This window comes from Rhincodon typus, chromosome 1 (assembly GCF_021869965.1).
Source record: "Rhincodon typus isolate 14 chromosome 1, sRhiTyp1.1, whole genome shotgun sequence".
NCBI classification, from domain to species: domain Eukaryota; kingdom Metazoa; phylum Chordata; class Chondrichthyes; order Orectolobiformes; family Rhincodontidae; genus Rhincodon; species Rhincodon typus.
In genome coordinates this window covers 10,114,787-10,131,593 of record NC_063332.1, presented here as the reverse complement: position 1 = coordinate 10,131,593, position 16,807 = coordinate 10,114,787, and the positions used below count along the sequence as shown (strand labels likewise).

The following is a 16,807-nucleotide window of genomic DNA, read 5'->3' as shown; positions in this document are numbered from 1 at the left end:
CATCCCAAAACCAGCCCAGCTCGTCCCCGCCTCCCTAACCTGTCCTTCCTCCCACCTATCCCCTCCTCCCACCTCAAGGCCCACCCCCATCTCCGACCTACTAACCTCATCCCGCCCCCCTTGACCTGTCCATCCTCCCTGGACAGACCTATCTCCTCCCTAACTCCCCACCTACACTCACCTTGACTGGCTCCATCCCCGCCTCTTTGACCTGTCTGTCTCCTCTCCACCTATCTTCTCCTCTATCCATCTTCTATCTGCCTCCCCCTCTCTCCCTATTTATTTCAGAACCCCCTTCCCCTCCCCCATTTCTGAAGAAGGGTCTAGGCCCAAAACGTCAGCCTTCCTGCTCCTCTGATGCTGCTTGGCCTGCTGTGTTCATCCAGCTTTACACCTTGTTACCTCAGATTCTCCAGCATCTGCAGTTCCTACTATCTCTCAGTTCCCAATTAGTTCTGTGATTATTTTTTTTTTGCCCTGATCAAGGATGCGTTGCTCATAACAGACATTACCATTAAAATGTTAGCATTTTAACTTTTTCATCACTTCCTCATTAACTCCCTCATAAGAATTCCCCCTTCCCTCCTTTGCTTCTGAACAGCATTTATATTTTCACAAGAGACCCTTAGTGAAGGTCGAAAGAGCCCAGTCTCTCCAATATTATGGTTGAAGAGATTATTAGAGGGGGTGCAGTTAATCATGGTAAGAGGATAAAGCTCAGGTTTAACAAGCCTGCAATGACAGCAGGAAAGGAAAACTGAGAGGAGAGGGTGGAAATCTGAGACGTTACTCAGCCTCGTACTGAGAGTCACCATGAACCTGAATCCATCTTCACACAATATCTGAAGTTGGACGGTGACCAAAAACACCAGTTAACCTCACTTTTCCAAGTCCAGCTGCAGTAGATTGAACAGGCTGCCTTGAGGGTGAAGTCTTAAAGTAGGACCATTTTAGGTACAGGCAAAAAATCCAACAGCCTTTTTTTTCAGAAAGAAGAGCTGGGGAGTTCTGGCTGATGGGTATTCACCACTAGGACAAAACTAGGCATTAACTGGCCATAGTGAAATGTTTTTACACAACCAGTGTTAAGGATTTGGAATGTATTGTCTAATAGTATTTAATAGAAGCGATTCTTGTAGAATCGTAGAATCCCTACAATGTGGATGCAGGCCGTTCAGCCCATCAAGTCCACACCGAACCCCCCCCACCCCGCAAAGAGCAATCCATGCACACCCACCCCTTACCCTGCCCCTATAACCCTGCATTTCCTCTGGCTAATCCACCTAACCTGCATATCCCTGGGCACTATGAGCAATTTAGCACGGCCAGTCCACCTAACTGGACATCTTTGGACTGTGAGAGGAAACCACAGCACCTGGAGGAGACCCACGCAGTCACGGGGAGAATGCGCAAACTCCACACAGACAGTTGCCGAAGGTCCCAGGTTCTGTGAGGTCGCAGTTCAAACCACTGAGTCACCTGCTGTCCTTGTAGGAAGAAAAGGCACAAGAATTTGGGAAGCGGGGGTGTTGCAGGGGAGGAGTAGCTGGGTCGCTGTATGAAAGAACCAGCACAGACTTGATGGGCCAAATGGACTCCTCCTGTGCTCCACTTGTCTCTGACAATATGAGGATTGCTGATCATTGGGAGCCTACTGTGTCCAGTCTGCTGCTGTGTTGCTTAGAGTACAACAAAGGAGCTTCATTGGCTGTAAAGTGCTTTAAGACATCACGAGGCTGTGAAAGGTGCCATAGCAACGCAAGTTCTCCCTCATGCCCAAGTTTGACATGTTAAAGGGCACTCCTTGTGCATTATTCCTCACAAACTGGGGTGGGGGGGGTGGGTGATGTGGCAAAAGTGATCCTGTCAGGGACACACACCATAGAAATAGTGTCAGAACTATTGATGTCCAGGATGTCCTGCCTGAGCCCTGCACAGTTACTTCTGGAATGTCAGTGGTGGGGTTTTTGACATTTCGGAGGATTGAAGAGCTCTGCTGAGAAATCATGTTTTCATTTGAAGTTTTTGAAGGACAGAGCTGTTTCACCACCATCTCCCATCAAGTTTACTGCAGTGCATCTTTCCAGCAGACGTCTGAGCTATCTTTCAAAATGAATTTAATAAAAAAAATGGCAGTAACTATAAAATAAGTGCTGATAGCAGCCCTGACCTCTGATTTATTGGCTAATAAAAGGAATACTTCACAAAGAGCAATTTAGCACCTCATTGACTTAGGGATGGAGGAGACTGGACTGAGTGGTGTCAGCAATGGTGACCAGCACACTGTACGGGAATGTGCTGGGCCTTTGCATTTTTACTTAAAATTTAGACAGAATAGGCACCACAGACACAGACCATTCAGCCCGACTGGTCCATGCCAGGATTTATGTTACCCACGATGCCCCCACCACCCTGCCTTCCTGCACACTTATCAGTGTATTTTCCGGCTCTCTAAAGACTGCTTTTAGCTTTCAAAAACATCATCTGCCCAATACCAGGCAAACTGTACAGGCTGGCCATGCAGTGTACATTCTCCTACTTTATACCAAGGCTCAAAGGGTTAAATTCCGAGGGCAAGCCACATAGCTTGCCCCGTACTTGATTTGGTTCGGAAGACTGTTGAGATCAGGTCGTTAAGTATATTCCAGGCTGAGATAGGCAGATCTTTAATCAGTAAGAGAATCAGGGTAATGGGGAAAGGGTGGGACAGTGGAGATGAAGATCATCAGATCATCCACAATTACATTGAATGGCAGAACAGACTCAACCAGCGGAATGGCCTACTTCTGCTCCTACGTCTGATGGTTTTTTGGTTGCAGGTTGTTCTATCCAAGCTGTTTGAAATAGGAAAATGAAAGGAAGCAGGTTGCAGAGGAATTATCTCCTCGGCTTGAAGAAATTAGAACCAAAACATGAGAGTCAGGCCATTTGGAGGTAAATTCAGACAGCACCTTTTCGTACAGAGGACAGGGGAATCTAAAACGCACTTGTCTCAAAAGGCTAGGAGTGCTGGTGACCATCTATATGAAAGAATCAAGTTGCATGAAGAAGTAAAACTCAATGACAATGGGAAAGTTTGATCGGGTATAGACAGAAATTGAACAAAAGCCTTAAACATACGACAGCTGTTAATAAATTAAATAGGTAATTCTGGAGACATTTCAGAACCAGAGAACCGTTGCAATGCAGACCCCACAAGGAATATTTGAGAAGAATAACCAAGATACATTTGAAGGGAACCTCGTTAACCACAGGAGAAAGGTATCACTCAAAGGATGCACCACTAAGATAACATGAGGAAGGGAGGGAGAAATTTCTTTACCTGGAGGTGGTAGAATTTACTAGCATAGAAATCAGTTCATAGAATCCCTACAATGCAGATAGAGGCCATTCAGCCCATTAAGTCTGCACTAACCCTCTGAAGAACACCCTACCCTGTCTCTGTAACCCTGCATTCCCCATGGATAATCCACCTAACCTGCACATCTCTGGACAGTGCAGACCGATAAGCATGGCCAATCCACCTAAACTGCACATCTTTGGACTGTGGGAGCACCCAAGAGAAACTCACGCAGACATGGCGAGAATGTGCAAACTACACACAGACAGTCACCTGAGGCTGTAATCAAATCTGGGTCCCTGGTGCTGAGAGGCAACAGTGCTAACCACAGAGCTACGCGTAGTTGAGGGCAAAGCATTGCATGTTTTCAAGAAGGAATTAGTTGTAATTGTTAGGGCTAAAGGAATCAAAGAGTACAGAGAGAAAATGAAAACAGGACATTGAGTTGGATGATCAACCATGATCATACTGAATGATAGAGCAGGTTCGAAGGGCCAAATGACCTATCCCTGCTCCTTTTTTATCTGGGTTTCTATGTTTGTGTCAAGCACAGTCCGAAGATGGACCTACTGAGCTGGAAATAATTTGTAACTTTGAAATGAACTGGAAATAGCAAAAGCTAATTCTGAGATTAGCATTGAAAAGTTCTGCGCGTGAACAGAAATGAGGATATGGAACAGATGGGAGATTATCTGACTCCTCTTGATTAAGGCTTTTGTAGATGATGAAATTTATCATTGCCTCTTATGTGGAGCTCCGCCTTCAGCCAGCTGACCAAAGCAGTAAGGATCAAGACCTGAAACTTGAGGCTCGGTCATGATCTATGAGCAACTGTGATCCCTATGCTCCTCTACGTTTAATGGAGACATAGAGAATAAGAGCAGGAGTAGGCCATTCTGTCCTTTAAAAACAGTTTTGCAAACAGAAAATGTTGGAAAAATTCAACAGGAGGTCCGGCAGCATCTGTGGAGAGAAAGCACAGTTAACATTTTGGGTCCAGTTACCCTTCTTCAGAACTCCTTTCTGCTATTCTGAAGAAGGGTTGCTTTGCTTTCTCTCCACAGATGCTGCCAGACTTGCTGAGTTTTTCCAGCAATTTCTGTTTTTGTTTCTGATTTCCAGCATCCGCAGTTCTTTGTTTTTTTTTTGTTTAAAGGTACTTATTTGTTGTATTCAGGTAAGAGTAGAATGTTACAATGTAGAAGAACATTCAAGCCCTCACGGCTGTGAGGTACTTTGAAAGAGCTGTCCAATTTGTAACCAATACAATTTCTATCTCATTGTAGCATCTTACTGGATGAGATGGCCTTCTGATCCATATCTATCTGACAGCCCTCATGAATGCATTGACTGAATAATGTCTTTAGTAGTTCACAGAGTGGAGGATCATTGACATTATTGGTGCAGGAATTCGACTGAATCAATTGGCATTTGCTTTCTTTGTAGCTTGTACTCAGAGGGGAAGAGGTCACAAAGAATTGTATGAGAATTGCAGGAATTAAATAGTTTATGTGGATCTCCAATTTGAAGATGCTTGGTTAAAGGAAATCTTGCTGCCCCACTGTGGCATTGGGGTGGCACGGTGGCTCAGTGGTTAGCACAGCTGCCTCACAGCACCAGGGACCCGGGTTCGATTTCACCCTCGGGCAACTATCTGAGCGGAGTTTGCATGCGCTGCCCATGTCTGTGTGGGTTTCCTCTGGGTGCTCCGGTTTCCTCCCACAGTCCAAAGATGTGCAGGTCAAGTGGATTGGCCATGCTAAATTGCCCACAGTGTCCAGGGATGTGGAGGCCAGGTCATTGAGTATATTTAAGACAGAGATTGATAGGTTCTTGATTGTCAAGGGGATCAAGAGTTATGGGGAGAATGGGGCTCAGAAACCTATCAGCAGGACAGCCGGAGCAGACTGGATGGCCTAATTTCTGCTCCTATGTCTTATGGTCTTATGATGTGCAGGCTAGGTGGGTTAGCCATGGGAAGTGCAGGGTTACAGGTAGAGGGTTGGTGAGGACTTGCTGGGCTGAATGGCCTGCTTCCATGCTGTAGGGATTCTATGATTCATTGCAGGGGTGCCTTGTACCATTGCCTGTGACAGATAGAAAGCTCAGTTATATGGGACTGCCTGTTCCGTTTTGACCTGGTTTGTAAAACAGCAGGCAAACACAAGAATTAAATAGTAATCATGAAATGCAGAAAAGGAGCAACCAGCTGTGGTTTATAGAAAAGACTCCTTGAATTGCCATTCTTAATGTTCTGTAAGATGTTCCTCTCCAAGGAACTAAGATGCATAAAAGAAAACCATTTCAAGTTTCTTCACATTTTACTTGTTCCTTCAGAATCCTTTGATACACTATGAAACGCAATTTGTTAAAGACAGATTTCATAGCTTCAGGTTTTTTCACAAGGTGCATGATCAGACTTACCAGTTCTTGCAGATATTCGGACAGTAATCTGATAATGGTTTGGCACCCTTCAGGAGTGCTTCAAAATGGTCAACGTTTAGACATTTCCCTGTGGGATATGGGTTTCACCGGCTAGGACCTCATTTGTTGCCCATCACTAATTGCCGTTGCAAAGGTGAGCACCTTTCTTGGGATGTGGGTAACCTCACAATAGTGGTAGGAAGGGAACTCCAGGATTTTGATCCAGCAACAGTGAAGAAGCAACAATAATTTCCAAGTCATCATGGCTTGTTGGGGTGCATAGAGGTGATGATGTTCTCACGTGTCTTGTGAGTGTGATGGTGCTGGATAAGGTGCCAATCAAGCGAGGTGCTTTGTCCTGCTTTGTCAAGCTTCTTGAATGTTGTTCGAGTTACACCCATCCAGGAAAGTGGGAAGTAATCCATCACACTCCTGACTTAGGTCTTGTCAATAGTGGATAAGCTTTAGAGAATTAAATGATGGCCTAATTGCGAACTCCTCTTGTTGCGACCTATTGGTCAATTGATGCAATTTGTCCGAATAATGGATGAGCTTGACACATTAGAACAGAGGAATTGGAGGTTACCTGCGTTTGAACATACATATGAATCAGGAGCAGCGGTAGGCCATTGCAGCCTGCCTCACCATTCTATATGATCACGGCTGATCCAATTGTCACATCAAATCCACACTCCCGCCTACTCCAATCATCTTCCAACAGCCACTTACTCGCCAAGAATATGCCTACCCTGCCTTAAAGCTGTTCATGAACTTTGCTTCCATCATGTTTTCTGGGAGAGACTTCCAAAAAAATCTCATGACCCACTGAGAGAAAAGCAACAATCCTAGTTGTTGGCTATTCACAATGAACTGGTCTGCAAAATGACACAAGTACTCTACGACTGGTGGAAAAGTAATCTGTTGTACCCCACATCCTACATTGTAACACAAAATGGTATGTTCTGTCAGAAATATGTTATTGTCTATGTTCTGGAAGGTGATGACACTCCCTGCTCACAATTCATGTTCCATATTCCTTTCCTTTTCTAGAGTAATTTTGTGGCCTGTATGACAGCTATTCTCAGCCAGATGGAGTACGCACATTATGCCAGCTACATCAATTCCTTCCAGACACGCCAAGACCTCATGGTGAGTGGCTTGAAAAGATTTGGTTTCGTTTGCCTTGCACTGGTTTTTGTTTATTTTCTAGGTCCGTTTCCCAACTTGTGCCTCAAAAATCAGACCAGCTCCAAGGGTCATTGTGTCCAAGTGTCTGGCCTTCTCGTAGGAACGCAGAGAGTGAAACTAAAACAGAAATTGCTGGAAAAGCTCAGCAGGTCTGTCAGCAACTTTGGAAAGAAATCACAGTTAACGTTTCGCATCCAGTGACCCTTCCTCAGAATTGATGGTAGCTAGGAAAATGTTGTTTTGTATCGCAGAAGATAGGATGGGGGGAGAGGTTAAGGAGTAAATGATAGGTAGAGATAGGGCCCAAAGAGAGAGAGAAGAACAATTGAACAGACAAAGAAGTGGATAAAGATCAGCCTGGGAGAATGAATAGCTACTAATAGGGACTTTCAGTGACGAACAATGGGTTGTGTGTGAAAAACAGAAGGTGCTGGAAAAGCTCAGCAGGTCTGGCAGCATCTGTGAAGAAAAAAACAGACTTAACGTTTCGGGTCTGGTGACCCTTCCTCAGAACTGGACCTGAAATGTTAACTCTGTTTTTTTCCTTCACAGATGCTGCCAGACCTGCTGAGCTTTTCCAGCAACTTCTGTTTTTGTTCCTGATTTACAGCTTCCGCAGTTCTTTTGGTTTTTAATGGGTTGTGTGTAATAGCAGATCGTGTGATAACAAGGCCTGATGTTTGGGGGTTGGGGTAAGGACATGGGAGAAGGTGCTTCAAGCCCTAAAATTGTTAAAGGAGCAAATTACTGCAGATGCTGGAATCTGTACTGGAAACAGCAAATGCTGGAGATCATAAAGTGTCAGACAGCATCCATGGAGAGACAGCAAGCTAACGTTTCAAGTCTAAATGACTCTTCAGAGTTTACCTTGCTCTGATTCCATGGATGCTGCATGATCTGGGTGATCTCCACTATTTGTTGTTTTCACTTAAAGTTGTTAGACTCGATATTGAGTCCAGAAGGCTGTAGAATTCCCAAGCGGAAAATGAGGCACTCTTCTTCCAGCATGTGCTGAGCGTGGCTGGAGCACGAAAGCAAGCTTGAGACAGGGCTGTTGGCCAGGGAACAGGGTGGTGTGTTGAAGTGGCAGGCAACTGGAAGCTCAGGGTCTTTTTTGCGAGCAGAACGTAGATGTTCTGCGAAGCGGTCACCCAGTCTACACTTTGTTTCCCCAAAGTAGAGGAGACCACACTGTGAGCAGCGAATGCAGTAGACTAGATTGAATGAAGTGCTGGTAAAGTGCTGCTTCACCTGGAAGGCATGTTTGGGCCCTTGGATAGTGAGGAGGGAGGAGGTAAATATACAGGTGTTACACCTTCGGCGGTTACAGGGGAAGGTGCCGTGGGGCTGTGGGGGAGCTGTTGGAAGTGAAGAAAGAGTGGACCAGGCTGTGCCAGAGGGAACGGTCCCTGCGGAAAGCTGACAAGGGAGAAGAGGGGAATATGTGTCTGGTGGTGGCATTCTGTTGGAGGTAGCAAAATGGTGGTTAATGATCCTCTGGCTGTGGATGAGAGAGCGAAGGTTGTTATCAGCAGAGGACAGGAGAGCTGAAGCAAGGCTGTAGAACTCTATGTACTCACTTCAAACATTTGGTGCTGAATGCAATATTGTACATAATAGAATAGAATTGCAATTTATTGTCACATGCATTTTTACAACAAATACAGTGAAAAGTTTTATAAGTCCCCATACCACGGCACCTAAATTAATGACAGAAGTCATAAATAAGAAGCAAATAAAGCCACAGTGCATCACAGTTCAATTAACTGCTGTTGGGTTTGGGGTACGCTGGGAAACCAGCTGAGAGCACCACAGAGGGCTGGGAATAGACCTGCCACGCAGGGCTGGACCGAGACCACCCTCCCGAGCCCAGACAAGACCCCCACACCAGAGCTAGGACTTCACAGCGGGCTGCTGGAATACCCAGGAGTTGTGGAAGAAGACCTCCACGCCACGATAAGACCACCATGCCAGGCTGAGACTGCCCTTCTCGACAAGACCACCGCACCGGGAGACTGCCCCACCAGGAGCTAGGCCTATATCACTGTTCTGGGCCGTTGGAAACCATCTCGTCGCTGGGCCTGGGCTGGGAGACGACGCTTTCCATGGAAGTCATTAAGAGAAAGTGAGATCCCATTATAAATGGAAACATTAAAAGAAAGCATAGGAAGAGAAAAAAGAAGTGAAACAGAAGGAAGAGATGAGTTCCGAGCTCCTGGGCTGGGGAGGCTCCTACTCTGTCACCAGTTTGTGAGATAAGGAAGTCATTCAGTCCATCTTGTCAATTCTTTGAAAGTTTAGTCCTACATCCCTGCTTTGTTTGTAAGAAGGGGGCTAGTTAGCTCAGGAGGTTGGATGTCTGTCTTAGAACACTCAGTGATTGTGACAACATGGGTTTAATTCCCACACCAGCTGGGGTTACCATAAGGACTCTCCTTCTCAACCTCTCCCCCTCACCTCAGGTGTGGTGAGCCTCTGGTTAAACCACCACCACTAATGAGGGAGTGAGACTTACCTTTGTACGATTTTTGTCATCACCAAATTCCTTTAAGATTATTTACTTCTATTCTATTTTAGCTTCTATTACCTTTTCAGGTGGACCATAAGACAGTAAGACCAGAAGATATTAGAACAGAACTAGGCCTCTCAATCCATCAAGGCTACTCCACCATTTGATTATGGCTGATATGTTTCTCAACTCCATTCTCCTGCCTTCTCCCTGTAACCCTTCATCTCCTTACTAATCAAGAGCCTATCTACTTCTGTATTAAATACTTAATGACTTTGTCCCCACAGCCCTCTGTGTTAATGAGTTCCATAGATTCACCACCCTCTGGCTGAAGAAATTCCTCCTCACCTCAGTTCTAAAGGGTCATCCCTTCACTCTGAGGTTGAGCCCTCGGGTCTCTCTTAATAGTGGAAACTCTATCCAGTGCTCTCAGTATTCTGTAAACTTCAATCAGATTCCACACCCGCTCCCCCAGCAATATCCTTCTAAACTCCATCGAATACAAACCCAAGGTGGAACGTTCCTGTTGCCAATAGTTCTTTGAGTAAAGGTTTTTACCCTCATCTTCCCTCTCAGGTATTTTGCCAGTGATTTTGAATCTGCCCACTCTGCTTAATCCAGAGAATTCCAACAGTGTCCACATCGAGTCCATACCAATCCTGCAAAGAACACCCCACCCAGACCCACCCCATTCCCTATCCCTGAATTTCCCAACCTAGACACTACGGGCAATTTGGCATGGCCAATCCACCTAGCCTGCACATCTTTAGACTGTGGGAGGAAACCCATGCAGACATGGGGAGAATATGAAAACTCCACACAGACAGTCACCCAAGGATGGAATTGAACCTGGCTCCCTGGAGCTGTGAGGCAGCAGTGCTAATCATTGAGCCACTGTGCCATCCCAAATGTTCCACTTAATGGAGAGAAGATTTATCCTTGCAGTGCCCAATCACAGCCACTAGCCATCTTTAAATCGTGCACCATGTCACATCTTAAACTCTTGCCTTCCTGAGGGCTGGATATTTTCACAAGCTTTGGAGCTTCAGTGTCGGGAACAAACTGGGCAGGGAGCGGGGACCCTAATTGGGTTTGTAGTTAGCTGATTGGTTGTCTGCCACCAGAAGAGGGTTTGTCCTGTCCGGGTCCCCATCCACTGGTGGGAATGTTCTTCAGGCAAGTGTCAGGAACTCCTCCCACGGTCCTCCCCTCCCCACTATCACCAGGCCCACCTCAGCAGACCGGGAATATTCAACTCAAGGGCAGTAGTCCTATTTTGTTGAATTGTTTCCACAAACCAGAGCCTCTTGTCCACAGTAACATGCCACCAAACACTCTGGCTTAGATCTTGACACATTTCTTGGACTGTGGTGCCAGGATTGTCCTCAATACCTCTTCAAGGCCTGAAGAGCAATTTATAAAGTTCACAGAATAGTTAGAGCACAGAAGGAGCCCATTCCAACAGTCATGTTTGTGCTGGCTCTCCCAGGTCTTCTCCCTGTGGCCCTACAATCTTTTTTTTTAAGTTAATAAGCTAGTTCCTTCTTAAATGCCACGATTGTATGTGCCTCCACCGCACCTTTGGACAGTACCTGCCAAGGCCTAGGTGGAGAAAGGAGGTCTCCAGCTTGAGATCCTGACACGGTCATACGTGTCGCCCTGCCTCCTGATAGTCTTAGTAACTGACTCAAAGGTCATGATGAAAAGGCAGGAAAGTGAAGTTGAGGATGATCAGATCAGCTATGATCTAATTGAATGGCAGAGCAGACTTGGGCTGAATGGCCTACTTCTGCTCCTATGTCTTTGGCCTTCTGACCTACACTACTATTAACAAAACTGAGGATGCTGCATTCTAGCCTGACCTCTCGCTGTTATGTTCTCTACTTGTGCATTACTCATAGGCAGTAAAGAGGAATTCCTTCATGGACTATCAAAATAACGAGTTTGTGATCAGTCACAGTAAACTAAGAGGAAGGAAGAAATCTGTTTCCCCACTGGGGCTGGAACTTGGACTAACCTTGCCTCCTCTCTATTTCTGGCTCCAGAATTAATGCACAACTATCACTGAGATCAACTAACTCAGCACTAAACCTGATGGCAAGCAAAGCTTTTCACAATCCATGCACTTCACTTATGGGTGCCAGATTGCAGTTTTATGTGTTTTCTTTTGTTCAGTAGGCAGACAACACAAATCCCCTTATCCATCCAATACATTGGAGCTTCTTTCTCTGTAAATGCTACATTTTATTGCATCCTACGTAGTAAAACTATTTCACCATGCAGCTTTAATAGTTAATCTTCTTTTAACTGGCTGCTTTGAACCAGCTACACAGTGATAACTGAATTTCCCAATGGGTTTGTGAACCTCTTTCTTTATTCATTTACAGGTAGTGGGCATCGCTGTCTATGCCAGTATTTTATTGCCCATCCTTAATTGCCAAGATGGCAGTTTTAAGAGTCAACCACATTGCTGTGGGTCTGGAGCCATGTGTAGGTCAGACCAGATAAGGATGGCAGTTTCCTTTCCGAAAGGACATTCGTGAACCAGATAGAGCATAGAACATTGAACAGTACAGCACAGTACAGGCTCTTCGGCCCATGATGTTGTGCCGACCTATTATCCTACTCTAAGGTCAAACTACCCTGCATACCCTTCATTTTACTGTCATCCATGTGCCTATCCAAGACTCGCTTAAATGTCCCTAATGTATCTGGCAAAGGTTTCTCTCCTGACAATCGACAATGGATTCACGGCCATCATTAGACTTTTAAACCCAGTTTCTTTGTTTATTTGGCTGTCCAGAACATTTGCTGAGTTTCTGGATTAATAGTCTAGTCATAATACCACAAGGCCATTGCTGCCCAGCAGGTTAATCTCTGGTATACATATTTGTTCCAAATCCACTCTAATTGTTTTTCAGGATGACAATCTGGATCAGCATCTGATCCCGAAAGACTACACAGGCCTGATTATCCAGAGATTAGCATTGCTTTTTTCATTCATTCACGGGATGAGGGCGTCGCTGGCTAGACAGCATTTATTGCCCATCCCTAATTGCCCAGAGGGCAGTTAAAAGCCAACCACATTGCTGTGGGTCTGGAGTCACATGCAGGCCAGGCCAGGTAAGGATGGCAGATTTTCTTTCCGAAAAGAATTTGAACCTGGGTCCCCAGAACATTAATAGCATCTCTGGATTAGTTGTACAGGTCATCTTCTGGAGTACAGGTCACCCTGTTATTGGAAGGATATTACTAAACTGGAGAGAGTTCAGGAAAAGATTTACCAGGATATTGCCAGGAATGGACTGTCTGAGATATAAAAATAGACTGAATAGGCTGGGACTTTTTACACTGGAGCATGGGAGGTTGAGGGGTGACCTTACAGAGGTTTATAAAATCATGAGGGGCATTGATGAGGTGCATGTCAAGGTTCTTTTCCCTGGGGTGGGGGAAGTTCAAAACAAGGGAGTGTATTTTTTAAGGTGAAAGGAGAAAGATTTAAAATGGACAAATTTTGAGGGGCTCCTTTTGTACACAGAGAGTGGTTTATGTGTGGAATGAATTGTCAGAGAAAGTGGTGGGTGCAGGTATAGTTACAATGTTTAAAAGATATTTGGAAAAATTGATGAATGGGAAAGGTTTGGAGAGAAATGGGCCGTGCACAGGCAGGTGGGACTAATTTAGTCTGGGAGCATGGTCAGCATGGAATAGTTGGATGGAAGGGTCTGTTTCTGTGCTGTATGACCCTATGAGAGTAGCCAAACAGTAACAGCAGTTACTCCAAAAGCATGGGCAGATGTACCAGTCAGAAACACAACCTGCTCAGTGGTTAAATGATTCTAACCAACTCCAGAGGCTTGATGAGCACATGATGCAGATTGATTCTCTTGTGTCGTATTGACACAATGCTGCACTGTCAGAGGTACTAACATTCAGGGGCTATGCAGAAAGCAAGGCCCTGTTCAATTCTGCCATTGATAGATGTGTTCCGATTGTGTCTTGCCTTGGAGATATACAGAAAAAAAAGGCAAAATCTTAAAATTGGAATGAACCAGATGTTTTTATTCCCATACAAAGAACAGTGGAAATCTGAATTCTCCATCACATCTACCCCCATCCTCTGAGTTTCCCCCTGCCCCCACATCAACTTGGATGTGGGTGCAGTGTCATTTCAAATTTTACTGGTGATAGATTGTTGCTTGGTAAGAATAAGACAAAACTTGCAGCTAAGGGAGATAATTAGAGTAGAGGCACAGATCATCTGCAATGACAGAACAAACTCAAGATGCTGAGGGGCCTGGTGTTATAACAATCAGATGCATTTTACACTCAAGGTGTTCCACCTTATCACATATAAGTTTGGAACAAGTGCAACTTTGCATGCCTGGTCAGCCATTTAAACTGCTGATAACCCTTTAATTGGCTTGAGGCTGGGTGTCCAACCCACAGCAAGTAAAATATCTGAGTGAAGGATAGGGCCCTTGAGTGGTCAATATTACACACTCCCACTTTGTCTGCCAGCTCGACTTTGGTGTGGGTACAGATGAAATTCAGGCGAATGTTCCTGGAATATGTGAGGGAGTTCAGTAACCTATCACTTCCCTTTTAAATCAACTGTGATTAGAAATTAATTTATTGAAATGCAGAAGCAATTTACAAGAATGATTCCGGGAATGAAAATCTTCATTTAGCAGGATGGATTGAAGAAAATCTGGTCCCTCTGCTGTAGGAAAGATGTTGTGAAACTTGAAAGGGTGCAGAAAAGATTTACAAGGATGTTGCCGGGGTTGGAGGGTTTGAGCTGTAGGGAGAGGCTGAACAGGCTGGGGCTATTTTCCCTGGAGTGTCGGAGACTGAGGGTGACTTGATAGAGGTTTCTAAAATCATGAAGGGCATGGATAGGGTAAATAGACAAGGTCTTTTCCCTGAGGTAGGGGAGTCCAAAACTGGAAGGTGAAGGTTTAAGGTGAGAGGAGCAAGATTTAAAAGGGACCTTAGGGGCAACCTTTTCACACGGAGGGTGGTGCGCGTGTGGAATGAGCTGCCAAAGGAAGTGGCGGAGGTTGGTACAATTTCAATATTTAAAAGGCATCTGGATGGGTACATGAATAGAAAGGGTTTAGAGGGATATGGGCCAAATGCTGAAAAATGGGACTAGATTAATATCAAATATCTGGTCAGCATGGATGAGTTGGACCGAAGGGTCTGTTTCTGTGCTATAAATCTCTATGACTGTATGACTTTACAGTGGGGCAGCTCCCCTTGACGAGAAGATGGCTGAGAGGAGATTTGATGGAGGTTTTCAAAATCCTGAGTGGACTGGACAGAATAGAACAGGGAGAAGCCATTTCTGTCCATAAAAAAACAAGAACAAAAGGGTATAGATTTAAACTGATGTGCAGAGGAAGTGAGGGTGATACAAAAAAAATCCTTTGTACAGCAAGTAAGGTTGAAATGGATGGCCTCGAAGTAGGTTCAATTGAGGCACTCAAGAGGGCGTTGGATGGTTATTTGGATTGAAATGATGTCCAGCGATAAGGGAAAGAGGCAGAAGATTAGCACTAGGAAATTGACGGAGGTTGAAAAACAGAAATTGCTGGCAAAATGTAGCAGGTCTGGCCAGCATCTGTGGAGAGAAAGCAGAGTTAACATTTCGAGTCGAGTGACTTATTCAGAATTCAGGCGCAATAGGCTAAATAGCGTCCCTTCTGTGCCATTTCAATTCCTTGACATCATTTACATGCAGCTCGTTCATTTTTTATTTGCCTGTTCATACATGGAGCAAGAAATTGATAACTTCTCTTTGCAAATTCCATTCACATTGTACATAAAAGAAGCCTTCCTTTTGTGGTTTTCATGTTTGCCCCCTCAAAGTGTTTAATCATTCCTCCCTGACTAATTTAGACACCTGCTCAAGCTTTTCCGTTCTCTGAACATTGTGATATTTCATTGCTTGTAAATCATAATAATATACTCCAACCAGAAGATAAATCCGGTTCTCCCTGCGAACGAATCAAAACCTTATGCAGGAAATGAAAATATAAACAACCATTTTCAGAACATAGACTAAATGCCATTTCCACTCATTAAATCCAGGAGTAAAACCCATTATCTTGATCCAGTGCTTCAGACTGAATGGCATCAAGTGAAAATGTAATTAAATGAACATTCATTTGATGTTTTAATGACTGAAACACATCACTGCCTTACTTGGAGTCAACAAGCCCAAAGTTTGATTTTCAAGTGTTAAAGTTGTTCACTGGAAGGGAATAGTCTGATGGGAGGTAGGTGTTTGAATTGTCTGAAGCCAGTGTTCCTTGAAGTTTCAAAATGTGAGCAGTTCCAAATGGAACATATAAAACTGTTAAGGTGATTGACAGGGTAGATGTCGAGAGGTAGTTTTCCTTGGCTTGGGAACCGAGGTTGCAGTAAAAAAAAGGATTGGCTACTGTCCTCAAATCTGTAGAGTTAACTATTCCAGAGTGCGGTGGATGCTAGGGCATTAAGTAAATTTAAGAAGATAGACAGATTTTTAATGAGTAATGGGTTGAAGCATAGAAACATAAGAAATAGGTGTAGGAGTAGGCCATTCGGCCCTTTGAGCCTGCTCCACCTTTTAAAATGATCATGGCTAATCATGCAATCTCAGTATCCCATTCGCACTTTCTCTCCGTACCACTTGATCATTTTAGCCACAAGGGCCACGCCCTTGAATATTTCCAACAAGCTGGTCCCAACAGCTTTCTGTGCTAGAGAATTCTACAGGTTCCCTACTGTCTGAGTGATGAAATTTCCTCACTGAAGGATTTATGGAGAGCAGGCTGGAAAGTGAAGTAGAAGCTAAGATGAGATTGTATTAAACTGTGGAGTAGGCTCAGGGAGCTGAGTTGCCTGTTCCTGCTCTGAATTCTTATGTTCTTATGTTTTTATTTGGAGATGAGGAGAAACTTTTCACTCAAAGAGCAGCAGATCTCTGGAATTCTCAATCCTAGATGGCTGTGCATGCTCGGCCATTGAGTAGATTGACAAACAACGGACTTAAAGGATATTGGTGAGAAAATGGAGCTGAAGCCAGTCAAATTGGGCATGAGCAATGGAATGACGGGGCAGAATGGAGGGGCCGAATGGCTGATTCCTGCACCTTAATTTGTATCAGAGATAGTAAGAACTGCCAATGCTGGAGTCAGAGATAACACAGTGTGGAGCTGGAGGAACACAGCAGGCCAGGCAGCATGGAAGCTGACGTTTTGGGTCGGGACCCTTCTTCTGAAGACGAGTCCCGACCCGAAACATCAGCTTTCCTGCTCCTCTGATGCTGCCTGGCCTGCTGTGTTCCTCCAGCTCCA

At 44.7% G+C, this 16,807-nt stretch overlaps 1 protein-coding gene across 1 annotated transcript in view; it reads left to right on the top strand.

Annotated features, from left to right (window-relative positions):
• Window positions 1–16,807, top strand: part of LOC109931733 (dedicator of cytokinesis protein 1-like) — a 1,067,415-nt gene that overhangs the window by 650,295 nt on the left and 400,313 nt on the right. Inside the window, exon 22 of the mRNA XM_048601800.1 lies at window positions 6,815–6,913. Within this exon, the coding sequence (XP_048457757.1) occupies window positions 6,815–6,913 (99 nt within the window). The remainder of the gene's footprint in view (window positions 1–6,814; window positions 6,914–16,807) is intronic.